The sequence below is a fragment of the Rhipicephalus sanguineus genome, chromosome 9 (genome assembly GCF_013339695.2).
Source record: "Rhipicephalus sanguineus isolate Rsan-2018 chromosome 9, BIME_Rsan_1.4, whole genome shotgun sequence".
Taxonomy (NCBI): domain Eukaryota; kingdom Metazoa; phylum Arthropoda; class Arachnida; order Ixodida; family Ixodidae; genus Rhipicephalus; species Rhipicephalus sanguineus.
The window spans coordinates 153575573-153598857 of NC_051184.2; the positions used below are offsets into that span (position 1 = coordinate 153575573).

The 23285-nt window shown below is 48.0% G+C and overlaps 1 protein-coding gene across 1 annotated transcript in view; it reads right to left on the reverse strand.

The window, feature by feature from the left end:
- Positions 1-17000, reverse strand: part of LOC119405931 (beta-scruin) — a 36074-nt gene extending 19074 nt beyond the window's left edge. Inside the window, exons 1-2 of the mRNA XM_037672755.2 lie at positions 16937-17000; positions 4198-4381 (exon numbers count right to left, since the gene is read on the reverse strand). Coding sequence (XP_037528683.2) covers positions 4198-4381; positions 16937-17000 — 248 coding nt within the window. The remainder of the gene's footprint in view (positions 1-4197; positions 4382-16936) is intronic.
- Between the last annotated feature and the right edge of the window lie 6285 nt (positions 17001-23285).

Below are 23285 nucleotides of genomic sequence, written 5' to 3' on the forward strand. Positions count from 1 at the left end.
AGCATCACCCCGAGGCTTCAACAGATCACGGAATTGAAAACATGAATGCAATACAAGAGAACAGTATAAAGCAAGCAAAATCTAAAGTCTTCAGGTTCCTTAGCGCGCATAGAACTACTTCAGGTCGTGCGCTACGCCGCTGAGAGTTCGTCATGCCGTCCGGCATAACCTCGTAGTTTAGAACGCGGAGACGTCGAAGCATCATGTATAGACCGAAGTATCGCCGAAGACGTTTTCATTGAGTCCACGTCGGCGTCCAGACCCAGACGCGGTCGCCGGGTTGGTGTTCGACATGGCGTCGTCGAAGGTTGTAACGACGGTGATCGGTCGTTTGCTGGCTCTGGATGCGTCGACGGGCGAGTTGACTGGGTTTTTCGGCGCACTGAAAATAGATAGTGGCGTCGAGGTTTTCTTCTTCAGTGACGTTGGGTAGCATGTCTTCGAGCGTCGTTGCCGTGTTCCTTTCATATACCAAACTGTATGGCGTCATCTGCATGGTTTCTTGCACGGCCGTTTTGTATGCGAAGGTCAAGTATGGAAGGATGTCATCCCACGTCTTTCAATCAACATCGACGTACATGGCCAGCATGTCGGCGATGGTGTTATTTAGACTCTCAGTGAGGCCATTTGTTTATGGGTGGTATATGCGGTGGTCAGGCGGTGGATTGTCTGGCTGTATCCCAAGATCGCCTGAGTTAAGTCAGCAGTAAGCCCTACCTCTGTCGGTGATGAGGACCTCCGGGGCGCCATGACAAAGAATGATGTTGCCAACGAAGAACTTCGTTACCTCAGCGGCACTGCCTATGAGCAAGGCCCTTGTTTCGGCGTAGCTGGTGAGGTAGTAGGTAGTTACGACGATCTATTTATTTGCGGAAGTCGACGTTGGGAATGGCCCCAGCAGGTCTATCCTGATTTGCTGGAACGGTCGGCGAGGTGGTTCGATAGGCTGTAGAAATCCGGCTGGCCTAGTCGAGGGTGTCTTCCGTCGCTGACAGTCTCGGGAACGCCTTACGTAATGGGCGACGTCTGCAGTGAGGCGAGGCCAATAGTAGTTCTAGTGTAACCTTGCGAGTATGCGGGAAAATCCAAGGTTAATGGGTCATGGTACTAGCGAAATAGGAGACGGGAACGAGATGAAGAAACAGGGGACCACGCTAGTCTTCATCTCGTCCCCGTCTCCTCTTTCGCTAGTACCATGACCAATTATTCTCGAAACCAACTAGCCCAACTTTCCGCCCTAAAAATCCAAGGTGTCCAGCCGTCGAGTCGTCATGCAAAACTTCCAGAACCTCTAGACATCGGGCGAAAGGTATAACACGGAGCTATGGACGAAGAAAACACAGTGCCGATCAAAGTAGAAATATATTCTTAATAAGACGTTGCGCCTTTCAGAAGGGAGCCGAAACGTGTCTCGTATATCTCGCTTTTTGTTATCCAATTCGACATGTACCAACTAGCCCAGTCCATCACCTTGATATCACCTGTAATAGGCGCACAAGCCGAAAAATCGGCGTGCGGGCTTCTTGTTAGTGGGCGACAAAAAGGCAGTGATGGCAGCTGTTTTCCGCGGGTCGTGGCGAAATTCAGGCTTCCTAATTACGTGGCCCAAGAACAAGAGCTCCTAGTACGCGAAGCGGCACTTTTCTGTCTTCCGAGTGAGTCTGGAGGTTTTGATTGCTTGAAGTAGAGCTTCAAGGCGTCGGAGGTGTGTAACGACGTCGTCCGAGTACGCGAGGCACGTCTGGCACTTCAAACCAGCCAGTACATTATCCATAACGGGTTAGAAGTTCAGTTCACATTGAGCAAGCTTGGGTGCCTGGCCTAGTATTCAAGGCACTCGCTTTCAGACCGCGGGGACCCGGTTCCCCGGAAAGAAAATTTATTTTGTTTTATTTATTGTTTCTCGGGTGCGCGCAGGCCAGGTCTGGGTGAGGAGAGGTTTTTGGAAAGCCACCAGCTACACAGGTCAGTGAAAACAAGCTTTGCATGAAAATCTCTACGTGCTTTCAACGTTATATGTATGACCAGGCAATCCGTAGCACGCCCTCTCAGAAGTAGTCGATGCTTCGGTAGTTACGCTACACAAATGCACGGCTTCACAGACACTGTCGTGGCATTCGCGCACACTTCCATATTTTAGTATATGATCATTTGTCATTCGTTGTCATCAAGCACGTTTCACGTCACTCTCATAATTTTGAAATTACGTTTTTATGCACCTTTAGTACGCAAAATTTTAGGCCATTATAGATAAGCCACTAAACACCACCATTTATCACGTCTTATATCATGACGTGGCGCTCTTTGGCCATCACTGGCCCTTGCGCCATAAAGCACCATACATAATCATCATCAATTGAATAAAATCAAACCACAGCGTGCACTGAATGCGTAACGTTGAGCTATACATATGTGATGCAGCAAAAGTACAGTGAAGACGCTGCACTAACCACGACGGAAGGCGCATCTACCGGGAAGGCAAGGAGGGCGTTAGCCCCCTCCCCCCCCTCCCACTGAGAAAAGTTAGGGGACGGAGACCCCCACTTTCGACAGTGGTCACTGTCGGCTGCACATTGGGAAACCATCAACTGAGGCGTAGTTTTACTTCTACACAACAATCACTTCATTACATAATGAAATTTTTCCCGCGCTTCTGCTGTGGAGATCGTCTCCCTTGTCTCACGACCACGCACTGCAGGTTCTCTGCGGTGCAGGCCGCCTACGCGACGCTTTAGCGCTTTGCGCTACAGCATTGTAGAGAAGGCTACCGCTGAGGGGGTCTCTTAACGTTAGAGTCAAGGAGGTTTGAAAAAAGTTTTTTTAACCTCCTTGGTTAGAGCACTCTGACATGATTTTATTCTGCTCTGCCTGGCCTGAAATTTACATACTTGACGATGCAAATACGGACAGGAACCAGTAAAATGTCTGGGCCGATCAGACGCTCTTCCTGTTTCAGGAAATTAATTTTCTTTTATCGGAAAGGAATAGCAGCAACGCAGCTCTATATCTAATTTGCTATGAGTATATGAGTGTGCAGAACTGTTGGGTGTTTCAGTTGGGCTGCGTTGGGGGAGCTCCGCTTGAATTTCCGATTAGCTTGCTTCGCCTTGCCAGAGTCTTTAGATTATTCTGAAAACGCTGTTCTTGCTTATCATATGCTAGCTTGCTGCGATCGTGGCGGCTCGGAACTAGGCGAAAAATAAGGCAGTAGACTCGAGTACATTGGAAAGCCCACCTTTCAAGCTTGTCCCGCAACTTGATCTACCGGACCAGGGAAATAGTCGAGGTCCATGGAGTTCTGGACTAATAGCTGTTGGCGTTTAACGTCTCAAACCCACGTTATGATTATGAGAGACCAGGGCTCCGGAAATTTCAACCACTCAGGGTTCTTTAACGTGCACCTAAATATAAGCTCACGGGCCTCAAGCATTTTCGCCTCCATCTAAAGTGCGGCCGCCGCGGCCGGGATTCGATCGCGCGACCTGGGTTTTCTGGACTAAAAAGACTGAATTGACAGCCGGGCTAGTTCGTCTTGAATCATCTCGAATTGACTTGTTCATGGCAAAATATAACACGGAGGGCAAAGAAGCACACACGCGCGGCGCTGTTAATTTCCCTCCCTTTCTCTCAGCAAAAATGGGTTTACAGAGTTGTAAACGCGCACAAACAGCTCAACATCCTTATACTACTGCTGAAAATATTTAGTACACTCATATGAATCCATCTGGCCAGTTTCCATAAGTAGCCGCTGCCATTGTGATCTGCGGGCAGCCTTTTTGAATTACATTCTGAATGAGACACTGTACGACTATTCCAAAAAATGATTAGGTATTGTTCTTCATAGTATTGGGCTGTTTCATCTGCACACTTGATTTTAACATCACGAGATTTCAGATATGTGACGTCGCGTAACAAGCATGCGATTTGAATGCACACCGAAACTTTTTGAGGAATGGCGAAGAACCAGCGACCAAGGACTCACTCGAACTCGCCAAAATTTTCCCCAACCGAACTCACGCGGACGCAGACTCACTAAAATTTTTCACTACCAGGCTCACTCGGGCTCAAGGCTCCTTCTGAGTCTCAGTGAGTCGTCTCATGGGTGAATTTGTTGACCTGTGAGTCTCACAGCCAACTAGACCCTCATGTGGGAAGGCACTGTGGTTCGTGTTTCTCGTACAAAATTTTTTCACTCACCTTCCTCGCTTATCACGCCCACCTACAGCGAACAGGGTACCCTGCGCTGCAGCACAACCGTGGTAGGCCCTTGGCACCTGAAGATCCGGCAGCTGTGTCCACTGACGCTCTCCCAGCTGGTAACACAGGCACGAAGCCAGAGGACGGGGTCGACCGGTCAGAGTGCGACGGCTGTTCAGTCCACCTGCGGTACAAAAAGACTGCAGGTGTGCTGCATTGCGCATTAACACAAGTAATATTGTCGCGTGGCCGTGACGGTGAAGAAGGCTCCGGCAGTACTCGGAAGTACGGAACACTCCATTTGGGTGAACTTGTGCCCGGAAAATAACAGGTGAAAGTGCAGCAATTCAAGCTGCACAGAGATAGCGGCGAGAACAGCATCGGCCATCAAGTAATCTGATCAACAGTCGTCGACTCTCTATGTCACTTTATGTCACTCAATTTGCATTATATGGGGCAACGCATCTGAGACAAAAAAAGGTTGAACAGTAGGTTAATATCAATCATAAGTGTGACAGAACAATATTGTCACGTGGTCGTGACGTCGACGAAGGCAGCAGTCGGCGTGTCGAAGATGACTCTTTATTTGGCCGAACTTGTGGCCGGAAAACGGAAAGTACAACTACAGGAATACACACTGTATACTGACAGCGGCGAACAGTGCGTCGGCCGTTGATAAACTGATCATGGCTGGGACGCGCCGTCTTTTATTCGCCGCGAGATCGGGCTACAGGTGGCAGCACCGTCGCCGCACTAGTGTGGATAGGCGGTTGTCGGCGCGTATACAAACGCACAAAACAGCGCTTCGTTGTGAGGGATTTGACTCAATTTCCGGCAAACAAAATGCGTTGACTGCAGTTTTCTGGTAATATATGCGCTCTTCATTCCCAACATAATGCACGAAGTGCACCGAAAGTCACCATTACTTGTGAGAGAAGCGCATTCTGCCAACGAACAGGTTGCTCGCCTTCGGAAACAGTCGGCGTTTTCGCAATGGATGACGTTTTCTTATTGTTTTATTTGTACATGTTTAGCTTGTGTTCCACTTACTACGAACTGCTGTAGCGCGACTGAACTTGTTTACTTCTTGTTTATCTGGATACCCGCAACATAAAGAAAGCCCGTATTCCTGCACGATGAGTTCAAATAGCACTATGTGCACTGCGTGCTCGAATTTTCATCCGCATATCTTATTCAGTTATCCATGAAATGTAGGACAGTTGATAGGTTTACTGAAGAAACGTACGTGGCTGACAGCGTTTTAGCGCTACGGAAACGTTTAACACGCACACACTTGTTTTTATTCCAATAACAGTACACAAAGGTAACCGTACAGCACGGAACTTTCTTCGATTGAGTAAGAGAACGGAAATTTGGGCAAGTTGGTTTGCATTCATTTTAAAAACACCGCAGCAAAACGAAGACAGTATAGAAAGAAACAACGGTACGGGCGCTGACTCGTAACTGAGAAGTTTATTCGAAAAAACAGATACTTAAGTACAAAAATACACGTGATATTGACACCCGAAAACTAGAGTGACGCCAAACAAAGCATGTAAATGCCACATGGACGCCGTCAGCATGTGCGTGAGAACCGTCTAGTCACCAAATGATGCCTGCAGATAGCTCTGTTCACTTTGTGATAATGACACTGAAGGATGGCTAATGCACGAAGCTTCCTCTTTACAAATGTGATACGCTTCGATAATTTCCCTGATGAGTCGATTCTTATGACGGTGAATCATTGTACATTCTTCAAAGCATGGCTCACAACCACATGCATTGCAATGCGCCCCGATGTGCGACAATCTATCAGACCGGCTTGTTCTTTCTTGCTCTTTTAGGCGTACATTAATGCAGCGCCCCGTCTGTCCTATATACCTCTTCCCACAGGACATTGGCAAATCATATACGACCCCCACCTTTTGCTGTGCCTCTACCAATTATAACCAGATAGTCGTCGACGTACCTAAACATTTTTTTCACATGGGTGTCAAGGCTGCGCTCCAGTATCTTATCTACAGAGCTTAAGAAAATGTTACTAAGCACTGGCGCTATCCGTGACCCGATACAAATCCCATTTCTTTGCACAAACATGCCATTTTCCCACGCTATCATTGTAGAGGACAAATAAACAGTAAGCAATTCTAAAAAACGCCTTGACACCCATGTGAAAAATGTGTTTAGGTACGTCGACGACTACCTGGTTATAATGGATAGAGGCACAGCAGAAGGTGGGGTGGATGAGGTCATGAATAGATTTGCGGAGGCCGGACAAGGGTTGGTTTTTACACGTGAAGCACCATGTGCGGATGTGTTGCAATTTCTTGACTTTAAAGTGACGGTGAATGATGGCCATTTGTGTTGGATGTATGCTCCTCGCTCCGTAAAACCACTCTTGGACTACAAGTCAGCCCACTCTAAGATCATAAGAAGTGGTATATCGGTTTCGTGTTTGAAGGCTGCGGTGTGTAAGTCGTGCCCAGAAGTTGCTCAAGAGAGCTTTGATTGGCAAGTGGCCAGGCTGAAAGGCGCTGGCTACCCGGCGCACTTACTTACTCGGTCGTGCGAGAAGATTGTTAGGTCGCTGAAGGAAGGTGGCAAGCAGCGTGATCGGGTGAGGGAAGGCAAGACGGCAGTCATGCCGTATGTGCACCGCATGTCACATGGTCTGAAAAGTGTGGCAAAAAGGTACGGCATCGACGTGTTGTTTTCGGCGCCTAACAAAATGGGTGGCATCTGCGCTTCCGTGTCCAGAGAAAATTGGAGAACAAAATGGGGGCTTCCAGCGTGTGCGGCGTCAAGCATAGGGCTGCGTTTGTTCCATGCAAGGTGGGGGTCGTATATGATTTGCCAATGTCCCGTGGGAAGAGGTATATAGGACAGACGGGGCGCTGCATTAATGTACGCCTAAAAGAGCATGAAAGAACAAGCCGGTCTGATAGATTGTCGCACATCGGAGCGCATTGCAATGCATGTGGTTGTGAGCCATGCTTTGAAGAATGTACAATTATTCACCGTCATAAGAATCGACTCATCAGGAAAATTATCGAAGCTTATCACATTTGTAAAGAGGAAGCTTCGTGCATTAGCCATCCTTCAGTGTCATTATCACAAAGTGAACAGAGCTATCTGCAGGCATCATTTGGTGACTAGACGGTTCTCACGCGCATGCTGACGGCGTCCATGTGGCATTTACATGCTTTGTTTGGCTTCACTCTAGTTTTCGGGTGTCAATATCACGTGTATTTTTGTACTTAAGTATCTGTTTTTTCGAATAAGCTTTTCAGTTGCGAGTTAGCGCCCGTCCCGTTGTTTCTTTCTATACTGTCTTCGGTTTGCTGCGCTGTTTTTAAAATGAATTCGATTGATTACTTGCACGACAGTAATGGAACAAAGGCCCGGTTGTTTCATGGGACCAAAATACATTTTTTCATGTGAATGACGTTCGCTGCCTTCCATTAATCTACTATAACAACGAAACACAAACGCTTAGGTAATGTAAAGAAAAAAGATTTGAATTCGCGTGAAATTACTACGACATAAATGTAAAGGACGCCGTATGGGTTGATTTGGCCATCAGGGCTCTTTAAGGCGTACCTTAATCTAAGTAAACGGGTATCTTAGTATACATTTCGTCACAAGTTATAATTGCGCAAGGCAACTCAGTTTTGCGATTTCGGAGTCATTCCTTTTTCTGTTCTTTTTAGAGGACAGTTTAAGTACCGAAGTGTCAGACGTGACTTGACAGAAATATTTCTCTGTAGTGGGACCAGGACCGTACACAACTAAAGCTCGTCGCATAACCTATAAACGACAGTCCCGAAGTTACACACCTAACCACAACGCGCAAGTGCATGAGAGCATTTTTTTTACCACCGAGCCGCTAAAAGGCTATATTCACATGAAATTTAATACTTCTCATCTTTAGGACAACACCAAGTGCACTTTGCAATGCGTTTGGACCACAGAGCGGCACCTACACTGATATGACTCGTGAACGGAGGGTACGACGACCACACACAGCACTCTCGACAAGTGCACTCACCGATCTTATTACAGTACATATACAGCCGATCAAGGCCAAATGCTTCTTTACATCGTGTTGAGCATACGTACGAGCGGTTAAAGTTGCACTAACCCAACGGAACAAACCGCCCTGCATGACGTATGCACACATGCAAAAACAACGTGGCTAGCAGACGACGCATGGAGCAATCCACACTAGGCGCGGTTCAGCCAGAAGCCGCCAGGCGGCGACTCCGCTCGATCTCGCGGCCAATACATCAGGCATCGAACTTTCTAGCTTTATCAGTGATGGTTACGCAAGCTCTGGAATAATCTTGACGATTCGCCTCATGTGCGCAATCTTGACAAAATGATCTACTACAATCTGGAATGTCCCCAGACATTCTGCCGCGTGCCCGCGTAAAACAGCGATCACACGTGCACCGGACCAGTTACACAAACATAGCAAAAGAAGCGCGCGTGGCAATATAAACTCCTACAAGCACAAACCCTTTATACTAGTCGGCGACTACAACGTAGACATTATGAACCTTACCACATGCTTACGACCTAGCTTCGCCCACTCGTCATCATTCGCTTCCTGGAGATGCGTTGCACTTTTTGGTTTGTTAAAGCTTTGCCGTTGCCATAGCAACCGGCGGCTTGCGAAGACGCGCCGCTGAACTGAAGCAGCACGCGCAGAAGGACGCGCCAGTCCACTGTCTACGATAGCACCGATAGAAGCGTGCGGTTGCGAGCGGCTTTTAACAGCGGAACTGGTTATGTCAGCCGAATCCGGTAACTGAAAATTATCATCATCATGAAACGCACGCGCATTGTTCGTCAACTTCTTCCTCTTCTTTATTTTCTGCTTCGCTCCCAAAACGTGTGTGTGCGCGCGACAGCGCGTGCACTTCGTCTAGCCTCCACTCCGTACAGCTGCGTAGGCGGAGCTAAATCCATGACGTCAGCGTCGGTATGCAAAAGCGGCACTCTGGCGAGGAAGGGAAACATAAACTGAAGCAAGGATGGCCGCCCAGCTCCTCTGTTCTTTCAGGCTTGGCACCACTCGTGAGAAGCTGTCTCAAGTTTTTTGCTCAGTCCGTCCGTGTGTGTGCGTGTGTGGGTGTTTGTGTGTGTCATATATATGCTTTGTTGTTGAGTGCATATGTATTTGGTTATATCTTGTTGTGGTAGCGGAAATGCAAAAACTGTACTTTACTAAAGACCCTGCGCTGCTCATTGACTGCGAAACAACGCATTGTGAAAGTGAAAAAATTGTGATAGCACGCGGTGTCACTGACGGTCAACAGGAGGAAGTGGACGAAGCTTGAAAAAGAGTTTAGCAGCAAGAGCGACGTGCGGCCGCACACCAAGCGGTGGCTCCGTGAGTGCACACACACATGTATATATATATATATATATATATATATATATATATTGTGAATGACTTCGTACTACAATATAGGAAACAAATATTTATTCTGCCCCGACAGTTTCGGCTGGAGGACCAGCCTTCTTCAAAAGATGTAATTACATCTTTTGAAGAAGGCTGGTCCTCCAGCCGAAACTGTCAGGGCAAAATAAATATTTGTTTCCCATACTGTAGTACGAAGTCTTTCACATTTTTTATTACGGTAGCCAGAAGAAGTTCTCGTTATCCATATATACCGTATATATATATATATATATATATATATATATATATATATATATATATATATATATATATATATATATATATATATATATATATATATATATACACATACATAAGCCATGCCATGCCAAGTGTCCCAGACAGTGGCGCTCGCACATCGCTGATTCTGCTGATAAAATTTGTGCCTTTTTCCTGTGCCACATAGAGTACTGTGGCAAAACATTTTTGCTCGAAAAAGATTTTGACAATCCTTGCACCCCGTCAAAATTCGCTTGCGTTTCTTAAACTGTGCCTAATAGAAAAATGTGTCTAAAATATATTTTTGTATGTTGAGCTTTAAAACCGCGCTTGTGCTATTGCAGAGGTTCTGTTTAGTTATCATATTCATTAATTCCAAAATTCTTTTGTTTCACTACCACTACGCATTTTCAAAAATTACAAAAATCTTCAGGGTTCGTGATTTTTTCCTGAGCTACCTCGAACTCTGCCTAACCAACGTTAATAATAGTATGATTTTCAGGAAAGTGTATTTTAGTAGAAAAATGTTTAGGGGTGAAGTAGACTTCATATCTTCCCGAAAAAAAAAAGAGAAAATATGTGGTTTCTCGCATGTTTGACCGTGTTTTTCGTACTGATGCGGTCCATGTAAAAGTCCTCGTCATGCGGCGTTTGATAGAAGCATTCACCGCTAAGTAGTGAACAAAGTATTATCAAATCATTTTTTATTTTAAGGAATAAAACAATGTTTGAATTTGGCTCTCCGAACGCGCCCTGCATTTCTTTTTGTTACCACTTCGCCGCAAAGCACGTGGTCGCCCTTGCAGCTGACACTCGTTACAGGGGGCGGCAAGATGCGAGGTGTATGTCAGTGGCTCGTGAGTGCTCGAAAGTCCTGTCGCGTTGATGTCAGGGCGACGAGTAATGGATTCGGTTACAAGTGAGCTTGCTTGGCGGGCCCACTGGGAAGTATGGACGCCCGAGAGCAACTTATGGTCTCGTTGGCACATTGTGCTACAGGGCTGTCTAGACAACACGTATACCCAGAAAAAAAAGCCTATACAATGTGCATTATTTTTTTCAGTATGTTTCTAGTTATGCAGACATCTCGTTGTCAGCGGCAGCTCGGGGAGAGGCTGGAGCTGCAGAAGTGTTAGCTTCGAAATGCGGTATCTGCTCAGGAACACACCTTCGCTGAACTCTTCCATGGAATTTTGACGGTACCGGAGCACTCGCAGCGTTAGTTGCACCTATGGGCGCCCATCGCGTAAGTCACCTTTTCTTAAGGGTGCGACGAAACCGATTGGCTGTGTAAAGCTTCTTGCGTGGTCAGCCATACTGTGCATTATAATTGGCGCCTTAAAGGGGCTCTGCACCCCTAATTATGCATGTCACTTTTATCGGTCGTTTGCTTCCTGTGGGTCTTGATGACTGCTGTGGCGCCATTGAAATCGGCGAGAGCAAAGCGTTTCATATTTTAATTTGCTTCGGAAGTGCGTTTCCACGCCGACTACAGCGTCGTAAATCAGAAGTTTCTGCTGCCGGAAGTGAGGTATCGCTCAGCTTATGCTCTTCATTTCGATTGGTGGAAAATGAATATATTTTGCACGTTTCGATGCACACATTGTGAAGAATTTGCAAACTGTAATGTGTTTAATACTTGTTAGTGCTGCGAAATAGACACCAATTTGTGCATAAATTTCAACTTCAGTGGTGCTCAATGCCACTGTAGCGTTGTCTAACGGTCTACGCGAAGCGCAGCCTTCATCAATGCACCGTTCTTTCCATTTCTGCATCAGGGCAAAACTATTCATTCCTCTGTGGCAAGGCACAGAATTTCCCTGCACAATCCACTGCTGGTGTTACAGTTTTCACCTGCCAGCGATATAAACTAGGCAGCACACCGCCACTGAACCATTCTTGGCCCAACGTCAGCAAATGTTGGCAGCAACATTGGCCCGACATCGGCAAACACGACTCGGGCTACATTAACCCACATCGGCCCGATGCCGGCTAGCCAGCGTCGTTCCGATACGTGCCGGCCACAACTGGAGCTCTGGATGATTTCTTAGGTCTTTCTCACCGTGCATTCTGCTCGTTGAATCACATTTTCGAATGATTGTTTGTCGTAATTAGGCTAAAGAGCTCCTAATAGACCCTTTTCATAATTGTAAAGCTAGCTTTACTGAGGTGCAGTTAGCCCCAGGGGCGTAGGCAGAAATTTTTTTCGGGGGGGCACCTCCTTGATCTGTGGTGGGGACGAGCAGGCAGATGTGGTCGAGTGTCATTTTCTGCTCTGTATGCTATGGCAAAAAAAAAATTTCGGGGGGGGCACGGGCCCGGTGTGCCCTAACGTGGCTACGCCCCTGGTTAGCCCAACTAATGGCGGCTAGTCACTTTGTGGAAACAGCGCGTTGAAGCGCAGTTTGATTGCTCTATGATGCAGAAGATGTAGACTCAGCTCTCTTGACATATACATGCAGGATAGACATGCCGTGCAACTAGGACGTCGTCTGCATTTGAAGGAAGACAGGTGCCGCCATTAGTTGGGCGAATAGGAAGCACAGGGAAGCATACTTGCGGATTATGAAAAGGTTCTATTGCTCATTAGCAATGCAGACTCTCTGTCCCTCCACGTATTGATTTGACACATTACAACTACATTCCGCGATCTTTCTTTCTTTCTTGATTATTTACCCGCACTTTTTGGTTGCTTATAAGTATCAGTAATCAGTTAATCGTCATTTATTTTAGGTCTTCCGTTTTAGAACATTCGCCCTTAAGCTGTGACTCATCTGAGTAAATTATTGTCATCATTGCTGTACTTATTGATAACAGCCAGTAATACTTACCACTGATATTGCACTAATATCTGTGATCGTATCACATTGCATGCTTTGAAATATCATATGCATATGTACTGTACATGTCCTTCAGAATGACAGATTTTTGTACGCACCGTCAAAATCTTCATGTTATCAACCTTGGAACACTTGTACCCTGACGATCAGCGTACGAATGTACATCAATGCCACCGGATAACTTTTATTCACCATAAATTATGACGAGTGAATCACAATTTCATAATTACCCTAATTAAACTCAGGTATCCTAATGCTAATTATCACTTCAGGCTCTCACTTCATCCACCCTCTTCGTCCAAGGTTTCACTTGATACATTACAACGCAGTCCTGGAAATTTTATTGTTTGATTTATCGCATTAAGTATAGAGATGAAATAAGTACCAAGAAATGGGAAACATAACCATGTACGGAACGGCTCACGTCGGTTCGTCGAATAGAGAAATTTGCAAGCACAAAAAGGAATCAGCTCGCGCAGGAAAAGGTGAATTGAGGCCTCCATCGTGGAGCAGATGTAAATAGGCTGATTATGATGGTGATGTCTAAGTAATTTTAAATATCAGTACTATTAAGCACGAACTATAACTGGCATCTCTTGCATACTTTTTGTTTGAAAAGAATCGCCACTAACGTCAAGTACTTAATTTTAGCATATTTATTTGTGATTAATAATTAAAGGTAGTGGCGATGGCAAATTACTCACATACCACTGCCATCTATCACTGAATGAAAATAAATTCCATTGACATACTTTATATATCGAAGGTGTCCCATACCCACTGCTTTCTCTCATTATTTTAAATATTTTTTAAAATTCATTAGTACCTCTGATTACTTATATCCTATAGAGCAAGGTTCGTATGTGTACAACTGTTGCTAGTTATTGCTTATTTGAATTAGGAGGAGCCGCCATCCTCCTGTTCAATCATTTCCTTTAATTAAATTACGACTTCTTATTGCTAACTATCAACTTTAGGACATTGATACCCTCCCTCTCTTTAGCACCTAAGAGAAAAACAACCTTATACATAAAAGCTGTGCTATTTCACGGGTCTTTGGGCAACCGAAAGCACTATGAAACAGGGTGTCGGAACGGAACGAAAACCGAAAACGAAAAACGAAAAAAACGATATTTTTGACCGGAACGAAAACGTAACCGAAACTTTATCTATTATTTCGTTCCGGAGTGAAACAGAAATTTGTTTCGATCGTTTTTCAGTTCAAGAGAAAACTTCGCAGTCCGGAACAACTGAGCGCATGCAATGTGAGCATATCTCAGGGTACAGTATTAACGCATACCTCAGGCAGCAATTCCAAAGCAAAGATATGTTGAAATTGTGCGAAAAACGAAAACAGTGGCAACCAGAGATGTTGATATTAGAGCAAGTGGACTTTTGCGGGCCTGTCACGCAGGCCAAAGTGGAGAGGGCATTGTCGGCGCTGAAGTTTGTTACAGCGAAGGCTCTTATGAGATCAGAACAGCTGATTTTGGCAACCTAGTTGTCCGCCGCCGCCCGTGTCCGTGACCACTATCGCGTGAAGTAAGAAAAAATAAAATGAGAAACAAATTTATAGGATCGGATGGGATTTTAATCCGCGCCCCCTGGCGGCAGTCGAGTCTTCCACCACAGTGCAACGCTGGTGCTTATAACTCCTTCGCAAAAATACTCTATACAGGCGTCATGTCGGGCAAAGAATCGTGTTAACATATGTAATACAGCGTGGCAGAAGAGTAAAACGACAACCAGCCATCACACAATGCTAATTCCCCAAAAGTGTGTGGTTTAATGCTTCCCACCCACTGCAAAGTGCTCAGCCGTAATTCATCGTCATCGTAACAACTTGATGTGGGCTAGTTGGTTCATAATTAGAACAAATAAAGTAACAGCGCGAATGAAACAAGGACGACAAAGGAACGAAGACCACGGGACAAGCGCTGACTGCCAACTGAATGTTTATTTCAAGAAAAACCAGCCTTTTATACATTCTCAGAATGAACATGCGCACAACAAACACTCGCTAATCACACTCTCAATCTTTCTTTTAAGAAGTTTATTTCTCTCTCCGAGAGTAGAAGAGAGGGCGAAATGATACATTTATCACCTTCGTTATGGATCCAAAAGGCCTCTAAAATTTCCATTTCCTTCTTAGATTTTCCATTTCCCATAAATTTCGTTTTTTCAGACATGGGAATACATGCGCACTTCTTACAATGGTCAACTAAACGACTGCCATATCCATTTTTTACATTATTGCAGTGCTGACGCGCGCGATCGTTGAAACATTGTCCAGTCTGACCTATATAAACTTTTCCACAACTCATGGGAATCAGATAAACCACATCACTCGTGCATTCACTGAAGCGGGTTCTGTGTTTAGTGGAGCATGCGGGAGGCTTGTTTCTTGGTTTCATGCGTGCACATATCGAGGACAGCTTGCAAGGCGCACTGAAAAGCAAGTTAACATTGTGCCTATTTGATACTTTCTTAAGATTGTGTGACAACTTGTGCAAGTATGGAACTACGTGCACTGGTCTCTTGCTCACTCCCTTGACACAAAGCACTGAGCCCACTAAAAATCGTGATTGCATTTGGAAAAAATAAATACTATGACTTTGAAGGGTATACTGGTTTGTGCTAGTTTGTAGGAATTCATCGTACAGTTACTTCCGCTCCTCTGAAGAACGTGTTTTACCCTTGTCCCGCTTTCTTAGGAGGAAGGCAAGTAACTACATCACAAATCAAATGTTTTTTTTTATGATTACTTTGGCTTCAAATTTTTCCATAAAAAAACGTTACAAACCGTTACGGAACATTTTTTTTTCGTTCCGGAACAGAAACGGAACGGAACTTTTTGCGGTGGAACGAAACTAAAACCGAAACTAAAAACATTTCGTTCCGACACCCTGCTATGAAACGCGTGCGCCCCTATACGGTGGTTTCACTGCAGTGCACCTTTTTGCAAAAGTGCCCGTTGAACCTCAGAAACTTTGCCGACAGAAGCCAAACTTCACACGTACGAAGAATGTGTGATCGAGATTATGTCACTTCAGTGATTTAAGCGGGTGAAGCCGCATTCTTCGTATACAAATTCTAAAGCCTCCCCTATGGAGTTTTACACACTAACATAAAAGTAGCTCTGGAACCCAAGAATTTTATCGGAATAGAACAAAACTCGCATGGTGAGGTAATTACGCCCCATTATTGACACTAAGTGATTTAAGCGTATATGGAGGTGTTGTACGGCACTAAAGGCTTAAATATCGTTTCCCACTGAGTGACGCAAGCCACTCAGCAGCCGCACTACAGATGGCGCTAGTGTTCGATGTCCGGAATTTCTCGACATGAAGGTGCACATGGATTCCTTCTCACTCTTATAATGCTTCTACACAGAGATTGAGGAAAATTTGCCTCACTTTTCTGCAGCAAACTTTGATGTCATTCGCAGCTTGAACGAGCCAGCCACAGCAAGACGTAGAGACATGTGACCATGTCCACTACACTGCGCTGTGCAGTGTTGGCTATTGTGTGTAATGTAGGGTGTTCATATCGTTTTTGTGCTGTGTTCAAGAGGTCCGAGTCACATGGCATGCATTTAAGTTGTTGCTTTCCTTGGGAGGCGGTGTGGGGGGATTACGGGGTTTTTTTTTCTATTTTCACTCCAAGAACATTTCCTTCCACCGAAACAAGAATCACCTTTTCAAGCCATACTGGCTGTCCTGACCCCTGTTCGAACTTTCATGGGCTTTTACATCAGCACAATCTTGAAAAAACCAACAAACCAGGTCTTAACGCCTGCTTTTAAGATTTGTGCTGAACGTCACCTCCAGGCATAATCAGACGCCGACTGACGCTTTTCTTGCAATATAAAGAGATGATCCGCAGCAGGCGGCTGTCTACGCACCCCCAAAAGCTCACGGACAGATTAAAGAATTTTGTTGGAGCACTTAATCTCACCGCAATCTTCACGTCGCCAGCTGGCAGTCAAGTACGCTGAACAAAGAATTTGAGCAGCTGAAATTATTCACACTAGACGTCAGAGACGAAGAACGAAAGTACAAGACAGGCGAGGCGTTCCGTGTGCCCGACGCCCACTTTCGCGTCCTCTAGCTTGAAACTTTCTCGCAATACATAAGATACTCGCTCAAATGTCCACGTTATATTTGAAATCATGTTGTTTCATTGAGGTCTGCCGTGGTGACGGAACACTTACCGATGACGTAGACATTGTCGCCCACAATGGCGCCTGCGTGGTGATGGCGTGGTTCGGGCAACATGGCTACGCGATGCCAACGGTCATCCGCTTCTTCGTAGGCGAGCACAGCACAGCCTAGAACAAGGCATTCTAGTTAACAGCGCTTTGTGTCATCTCTCGCCTTGCGCCATAATTTAGCGTGAATATTTTGTTTCACTCTAGACGTTCTCCGTCAATCTCAACTTGCGCAATTGCAGCCAGAATAACTGTTGACACCCAGCGTGCAGGCGAGATAACACAGGTTCATTGCACACGCATAGTATGCACATCCTTCAATTACCGCGAAAATTATCGTTATTGCAATAAAGCAGGCACAAGTATACAAGATTATAAAGCTTAAAATCAACAGTGTTATCCATACCCTTGGCGGCATCAGTTGGCTTGTGTCCGTGGCTTAGCGTTTTCGGATTTCATATGCGTGAGTATGTGCGATCATAATAGGAGAAAAAGCAGACAAAATATTAACAAGAAGAGCAGGCGAACAATATTGCCACGTGCGTTTCTTATTTTTCTTATTATCACTTTTGCTGTATTCGGTTTTCGCCCACAAAGACTGTCAGCAACGCTCAGCGCAAACAGCGCTTCATTGTTCGAGAAGCTTCCCGATTATTGTAGATCGTTTTGTGAAGATTGCGCGCAAGACGCGAACACTCGAGTTTATTCTAGAGTTTGCGCGGCAACCAGCGATAACGCTGGAATACTCGACGTCACATGTATAAATACCGACGCGCTTCACCGCTTGTCAGTCGATCGACGGTCGACGCTCTGTTCGCCGCTGTCAGCGTATTGCTGTAGCTTGACTTTGTTTCCCGGCCACAAGTTCGACCTAATAAAGAGTTTCATCCCGGATGTGCTGACTGCTGCTTTCGTCGACGTCACGACGACGTGACATCTGGTGGAGGTGCTGTTCGTCCATGTTCCGCATGCCCCCGTCAAGCCGTGAACCAAGCCCGAGTCGCAAAGAAGACGTCGACGCCACGGCCGAGCAGCGAGGAAGCCGCAGGCAACAAGGTCTACCGCCAGAGTACGGGCCTCTACCTGAAAAGACCCGGCAAACAAAGACCCTGACCTCGACCACAGCGACGATGACAGACGCTGTGCCGCCCGCACCGATCCTTCTCCGGATGCCCAAGGAGCCACCAACCTTCCGCGGATCGTCATTCGAAGACCCGGAAAGCTGGCTCAAAGCCTACGACCGAGTCGCCGTTTTCAATGCCTGGACCAGCGAAGACAAGCTACGGCATGTCTACTTCGCCTTGCAAGACGCCGCTCGCACCTGGTTCGAGAACCAAGAGCGAGCCCTGACAACGTGGGACACATTTCGCACCACGTTCCTCGCTACATTCACGAGTGTCATCCGCAAGGAGAGGGCCGAAGCGCTGCTTGAAAACCGTTCACAGCTGCCAAACGAAAACGTGGTGCTCTTCACAAAAGAGATGACCAGACTCTTCCGCCACGCCGACCCCGAAATGCCGGAAGACAAAAAAGTTCGCTTCCTCATGCGAGGAGTAAAGCAGGAGCTGTTCGCGGGTCTGATGCGGAACCCACCGAGTACTGTCCAGGAATTCATCTCCGAAGCAACGAAGATTGAAAAGACGCTGGAGATGCGCACCCGAAAATTCAATCGCCGCTCGACGCCAGCTTACGCAGAAGTTCAATCATTCTGCTCCGACGACCTGCGTGAAACGATTGGAGTGATCGTGCGGGAGGAACTGCGAAAGCTTTTACCCCCACCGCAGCATCAAGTGGATTCAATCGCCGACGTTGTGCGCGAGGAAGTCGGGCAATCGCTTGGAATTCCCGAAGCACCGCAGGCTCAGCCAGAAGCCATGAGCTATGCTGCTGCTGCCCGACGCAACGCCCCGAGGAAGTCGGGCAATCGCTTGGAATTCCCGAAGCACCGCAGGCTCAGCCAGAAGCCATGAGCTATGCTGCTGCTGCCCGACGCAACGCCCCCCCCCCTCCTCGCCCGCGTCGAGACGCGGCGCCGCCCCAGCACTTCCGCCGCGAGGCACCACCGACGTCATATCGCTCGCCAGCCGGCCAGCGATACACGCCGAGGAAGACCGACGTTTGTCGCACCCCTGACAACCGCCCGCTCTGCTACCACTGCGGGGAGGCCGGCCACACGTACCGCCGCTGCCAGTACCGACAGATGGGGCTACGCGGTTTCGCCGTCAACGCGCCGCGCCCGCAGCCAGGCGCACGGCCTCGCGACATCGACACTACCTCACCGGAACACAGTGGCAAGAACGAAGACCTTCCCGCTCGTCGTCGCCCGGCCTCTACATGTCACCCCACCACCGGCAGTACACTGGCCGATACCGGCGCCGGTCGTCTAGCCCGTATCCGGAAAACTAAGGGCAGCAACCGATGGAGGTGCGGTTGCTGTACGACGAACCACCGAAGATCCTCCGCCGCCGACGACGACGCAGCTACGAAACCTTCAGAACACGACGCGAACCAGACAGCCCCCTGACGACGAAATCTCGATACCCGACGACGCAACATGGAAGCAGCGGAACAAACCGACGCAGCCGTGACCCGACGCCGCGACCCAACCGCAACGCAAGACAATGAACTAGCGACCTCAACGTTGTCATCGACGGCCACAACGTCACCGCTCTCGTCGACACGGGAGCCGACTATTGCGCCATCAGTGGGCCCTTCGCCACGAAGTTGAAGAAAGTTAAGACTGCTTGGGAAGGCCCCAAAATCCGTACCGCTGGAGGCCATCTAATAACGCCGTCTGGAGTCTGTACAGCAAGAGTCACAATCAATAATCGCACGTATCCTGCAAGTTTCGTAATCTTGCAACACTGCTCCAGGGACGTCATACTTGGCATGGATTTCTTAAACCATCACGGCGCAGTCATCGACTTAAGAACCAAGTCGACAACCCTATCGTCGGACAAAACGACACCGCCGGATACGAATCCATGTCAACATGCCCTGAACGTGCTCGAGGATCAAGTTACCATCCCGCCTCGCTCCAGCGTCATAATTTCTGTCAGCACCAAAAAAGCTGAAGACATAGGTGTCATCGAGAGCGATCAGCGTTTGCTGCTAGACCGTGACATTTGCGTCGCAAGGGACATTGCTCGGTTGCATGAAGGGAAAGGAAGCGTGATGCTAACGAACTTCAGCTAAGAATACAGACACGTGAGCAGCGGCACGACGATTGCATACATCGAAGAAATCTTGGCCGTCAGCGATGCGTTTTCCTTTTCAAATTCTGGCGAAGCTACGACGAAGACTCCAATACCTGAGCCAACCTTCGACGTAAACCCAAGTCTTCCCTCTCACCAACAGCAACAGATTCGATGCCTTCTGCAGGAATACAAGGACTGTTTGTCGTCGTCATCGCTGGTACGACTAACGCCCCTTGCTAAGCACCGCATTATAACAGAAGAAAATGCTCGACCACTCCGTCAGAGTCCCTACCGGGTTTTGACGCGGGAACGGGAGGCCGTTAAGAAACAAGTCGACGAAATGCTACGCGACGACATCATGCAGCCGTCCAACAGCCCGTGGGCGTCTCCCATGGTGTTAGTGAAGAAGAAGAATGGGACCCTACGTTTCTGCGTCAATTATCGTCGCTTCAACAAAATCACAAAGAAGTACGTGTACCCTCTCCCACGGATAGACGACACCCTGGATCGACTCCACAACGCGAAGTACTTTTCGTCGATATATCTCAAGACCGGCTACTGGCAAATCGAAGTCGATGAGAGAGACCGAGAAAAGACTGCCTTCATAACACTGGACGGCCTGTTTGAATTCAAGGTCATGCCCTTCGGTCTTTGCACGGCACCGGCGACTTTCCAACGAGTCATGGATACAGTATTAGCTGGCTTGAAGTGGCAGACGTGCCTTGTGTACTTGGACGACGTCGTTGTGTTTGCCTCAAACTTCGATGAACACCTCCGGCGCCTTGAAGCTGTACTTCAAGCAGTCAAGACCTCCGGACTTACCCTGAAGCCAAAAAAGGGCCGTTTCGCGTACGAGGAGATCCTGTTCTTGGGCCACGTCATTAGCAAATCTGGAGTTTGCCCCGACCCGCAGAAAACAGTTGCCATCGCTGCCTTCCCACCACCCACGGACAAGAAGGCCGTGCGCCGATGTCTCGGCTTATGCGCCTATTACAGACGCTTCGTCAAAAACCTTTCACGGATCGCCGAACCACTGACGCTTCTCACGAAGACTAACGTGGAATTCAGGTGGGAAACGGCGCAAGTGCAAGCCTTTCAAGAACTTAAACGACGCCTGCAGACGCCTCCGATACTTGCGCATTTCGACGAATACGTCGATACGGAAATCCACACCGACGCAAGAAGCGTAGAACTCGGTGCCGCCTTCGTGCAAAAGACTGACGGGCTTGAAAGGGTTATCAGTTATGCTAGCCGGTCCCTATCCAAAGCAGAAGGTAACTATTCTACAACGGAAAAGGAGTGTCTTGCCATCATCTGGGCTACGTCTAAGTTTCGGCCCTACCTGTACGGCAGGCCCTTCAAAGTTGTGAGCGACCACCACGCCTTGTGTTGGCTAGCCAACTTGAAGGACCCTTCAGGTCGCCTCGCACGGTGGAGCCTAAGACTTCAAGAGTTCGACATTACCGTCGTTTACAAGTCCGGAAAGAAACACTCCGACGCCGATTGCGTGTCTCGTGCCCCCGTCGACGCACCGCCGCAGGACGACCACGATGATGACTGCTTCTTGGGAACCATAAGTGCCCACGACTTCGCTGAACGACATCAAGCCAACCCGGAACTCGGGGGCCTTGTGGAATACCTCAAGGGCAGGACCGCCGTTGCTGCGAAAGTATTCAGACCGGGAGTAGCGTCATTTTTCTTGAAAAACGACGTCCTCGTAAAGAAGAACTTCTCTCCGGCCCGGGCCAACTACCTTATCGTTTTACCTTTGGCACTGCGACCAGAAGGTCTGCAGGCCCTGCACGACGACCCAACGGCTGGACACCTCGGTGTTTCCCGCACGCTCGCCAGAATACAGGAGAAATACTACTGGCCACGCCTTGCTGCCGACGTCGCCCACTACGTTAAGACTTGCCGAGATTGCCAGCGACGGAAGACACCGCCGACTAGGCCCGCGGGACTTCTGCAGCCAATTGAACCACCTCACCGGCCGTTCCAGCAAATCGGGATGGACCTACTGGGGCCGTTCTCGACGTCGACTTCCGGCAACAAGTGGATCGTCGTAGCAACTGACTACCTCACCCGCTACGCCGAGACGAAGGCCTTGCCCAAAGGCAGTGCCGCGGAGGTAGCCAAGTTCTTCGTGGAGAACATCGTGATGCGTCATGGCGCTCCAGAGGTCCTCATCACAGACAGAGGTACCGCCTTTACTGCGGACCTAACTCAGGCGATCTTCAAGTACAGCGAGACGAGCCACCGCCGCACCACCGCCTACCACCCGCAGACCAATGGCCTCACCGAGCGTCTAAATAAGACCATCGCCGACATGCTGGCCATGTACGTCGACGTTGAGCACAAGACGTGGGACGCTGTCCTTCCGTACGTGACCTTCGCTTACAACACGGCCGTTCAAGAAACGACGCAGATGACGCCATACAAGTTGGTCTACGGACGGAGCCCGGCAACGACGCTCGACGCCATGTTACCAAACGTGACCGACGAGGAAAACATCGACGTCACCACCTACCTTCAGCGCGCCGAAGAAGCACGACAGCTCGCCCGCCTACGGATCAAGAACCAGCAGATGACTGACAGCCGCCGCTACAACCTTCGACGACGCCACAGGGAATACCAACCCGGTGACCGTGTATGGGTATGGACGCCAATACGTAGACGGGGACTTAGTGAGAAGCTTCTTCCACGATACTTCGGACCCTACCGGGTACTTCGACGCCTCGGCGCACTCGACTACGAGGTTGTCCCTGACGGGATTACGAACTCTCAGCGGCGCCGTGCGCGACCTGAATTCGTCCATGTGGTGCGCCTCAAGCCATATCACGCGCGTAAGGCAATCTGAGGACTGTACTTTTGTTTTATTATTGTAATTTCTTGCTTGTGCTTGTTGTACTATCTTCCTTTATTGTTGTTATTTATTGTTGCATGCATTGGCCACCCCCACCCCTCGTGTTCTGTTTCAAGCATCTGCACGATGCTTTTTCAGAGGAGGGCATTGCCACGTGCGTTTCTTATTTTTCTTATCACTTTTGCTGTATTCGGTTTTCGCCCACAAAGACTGTCAGCGACGCTCAGCGCAAACAGCGCCTCATTGTTCGAGAAGCTTCCCGATTACTGTAGATCGTTTTGTTAAGATTGCA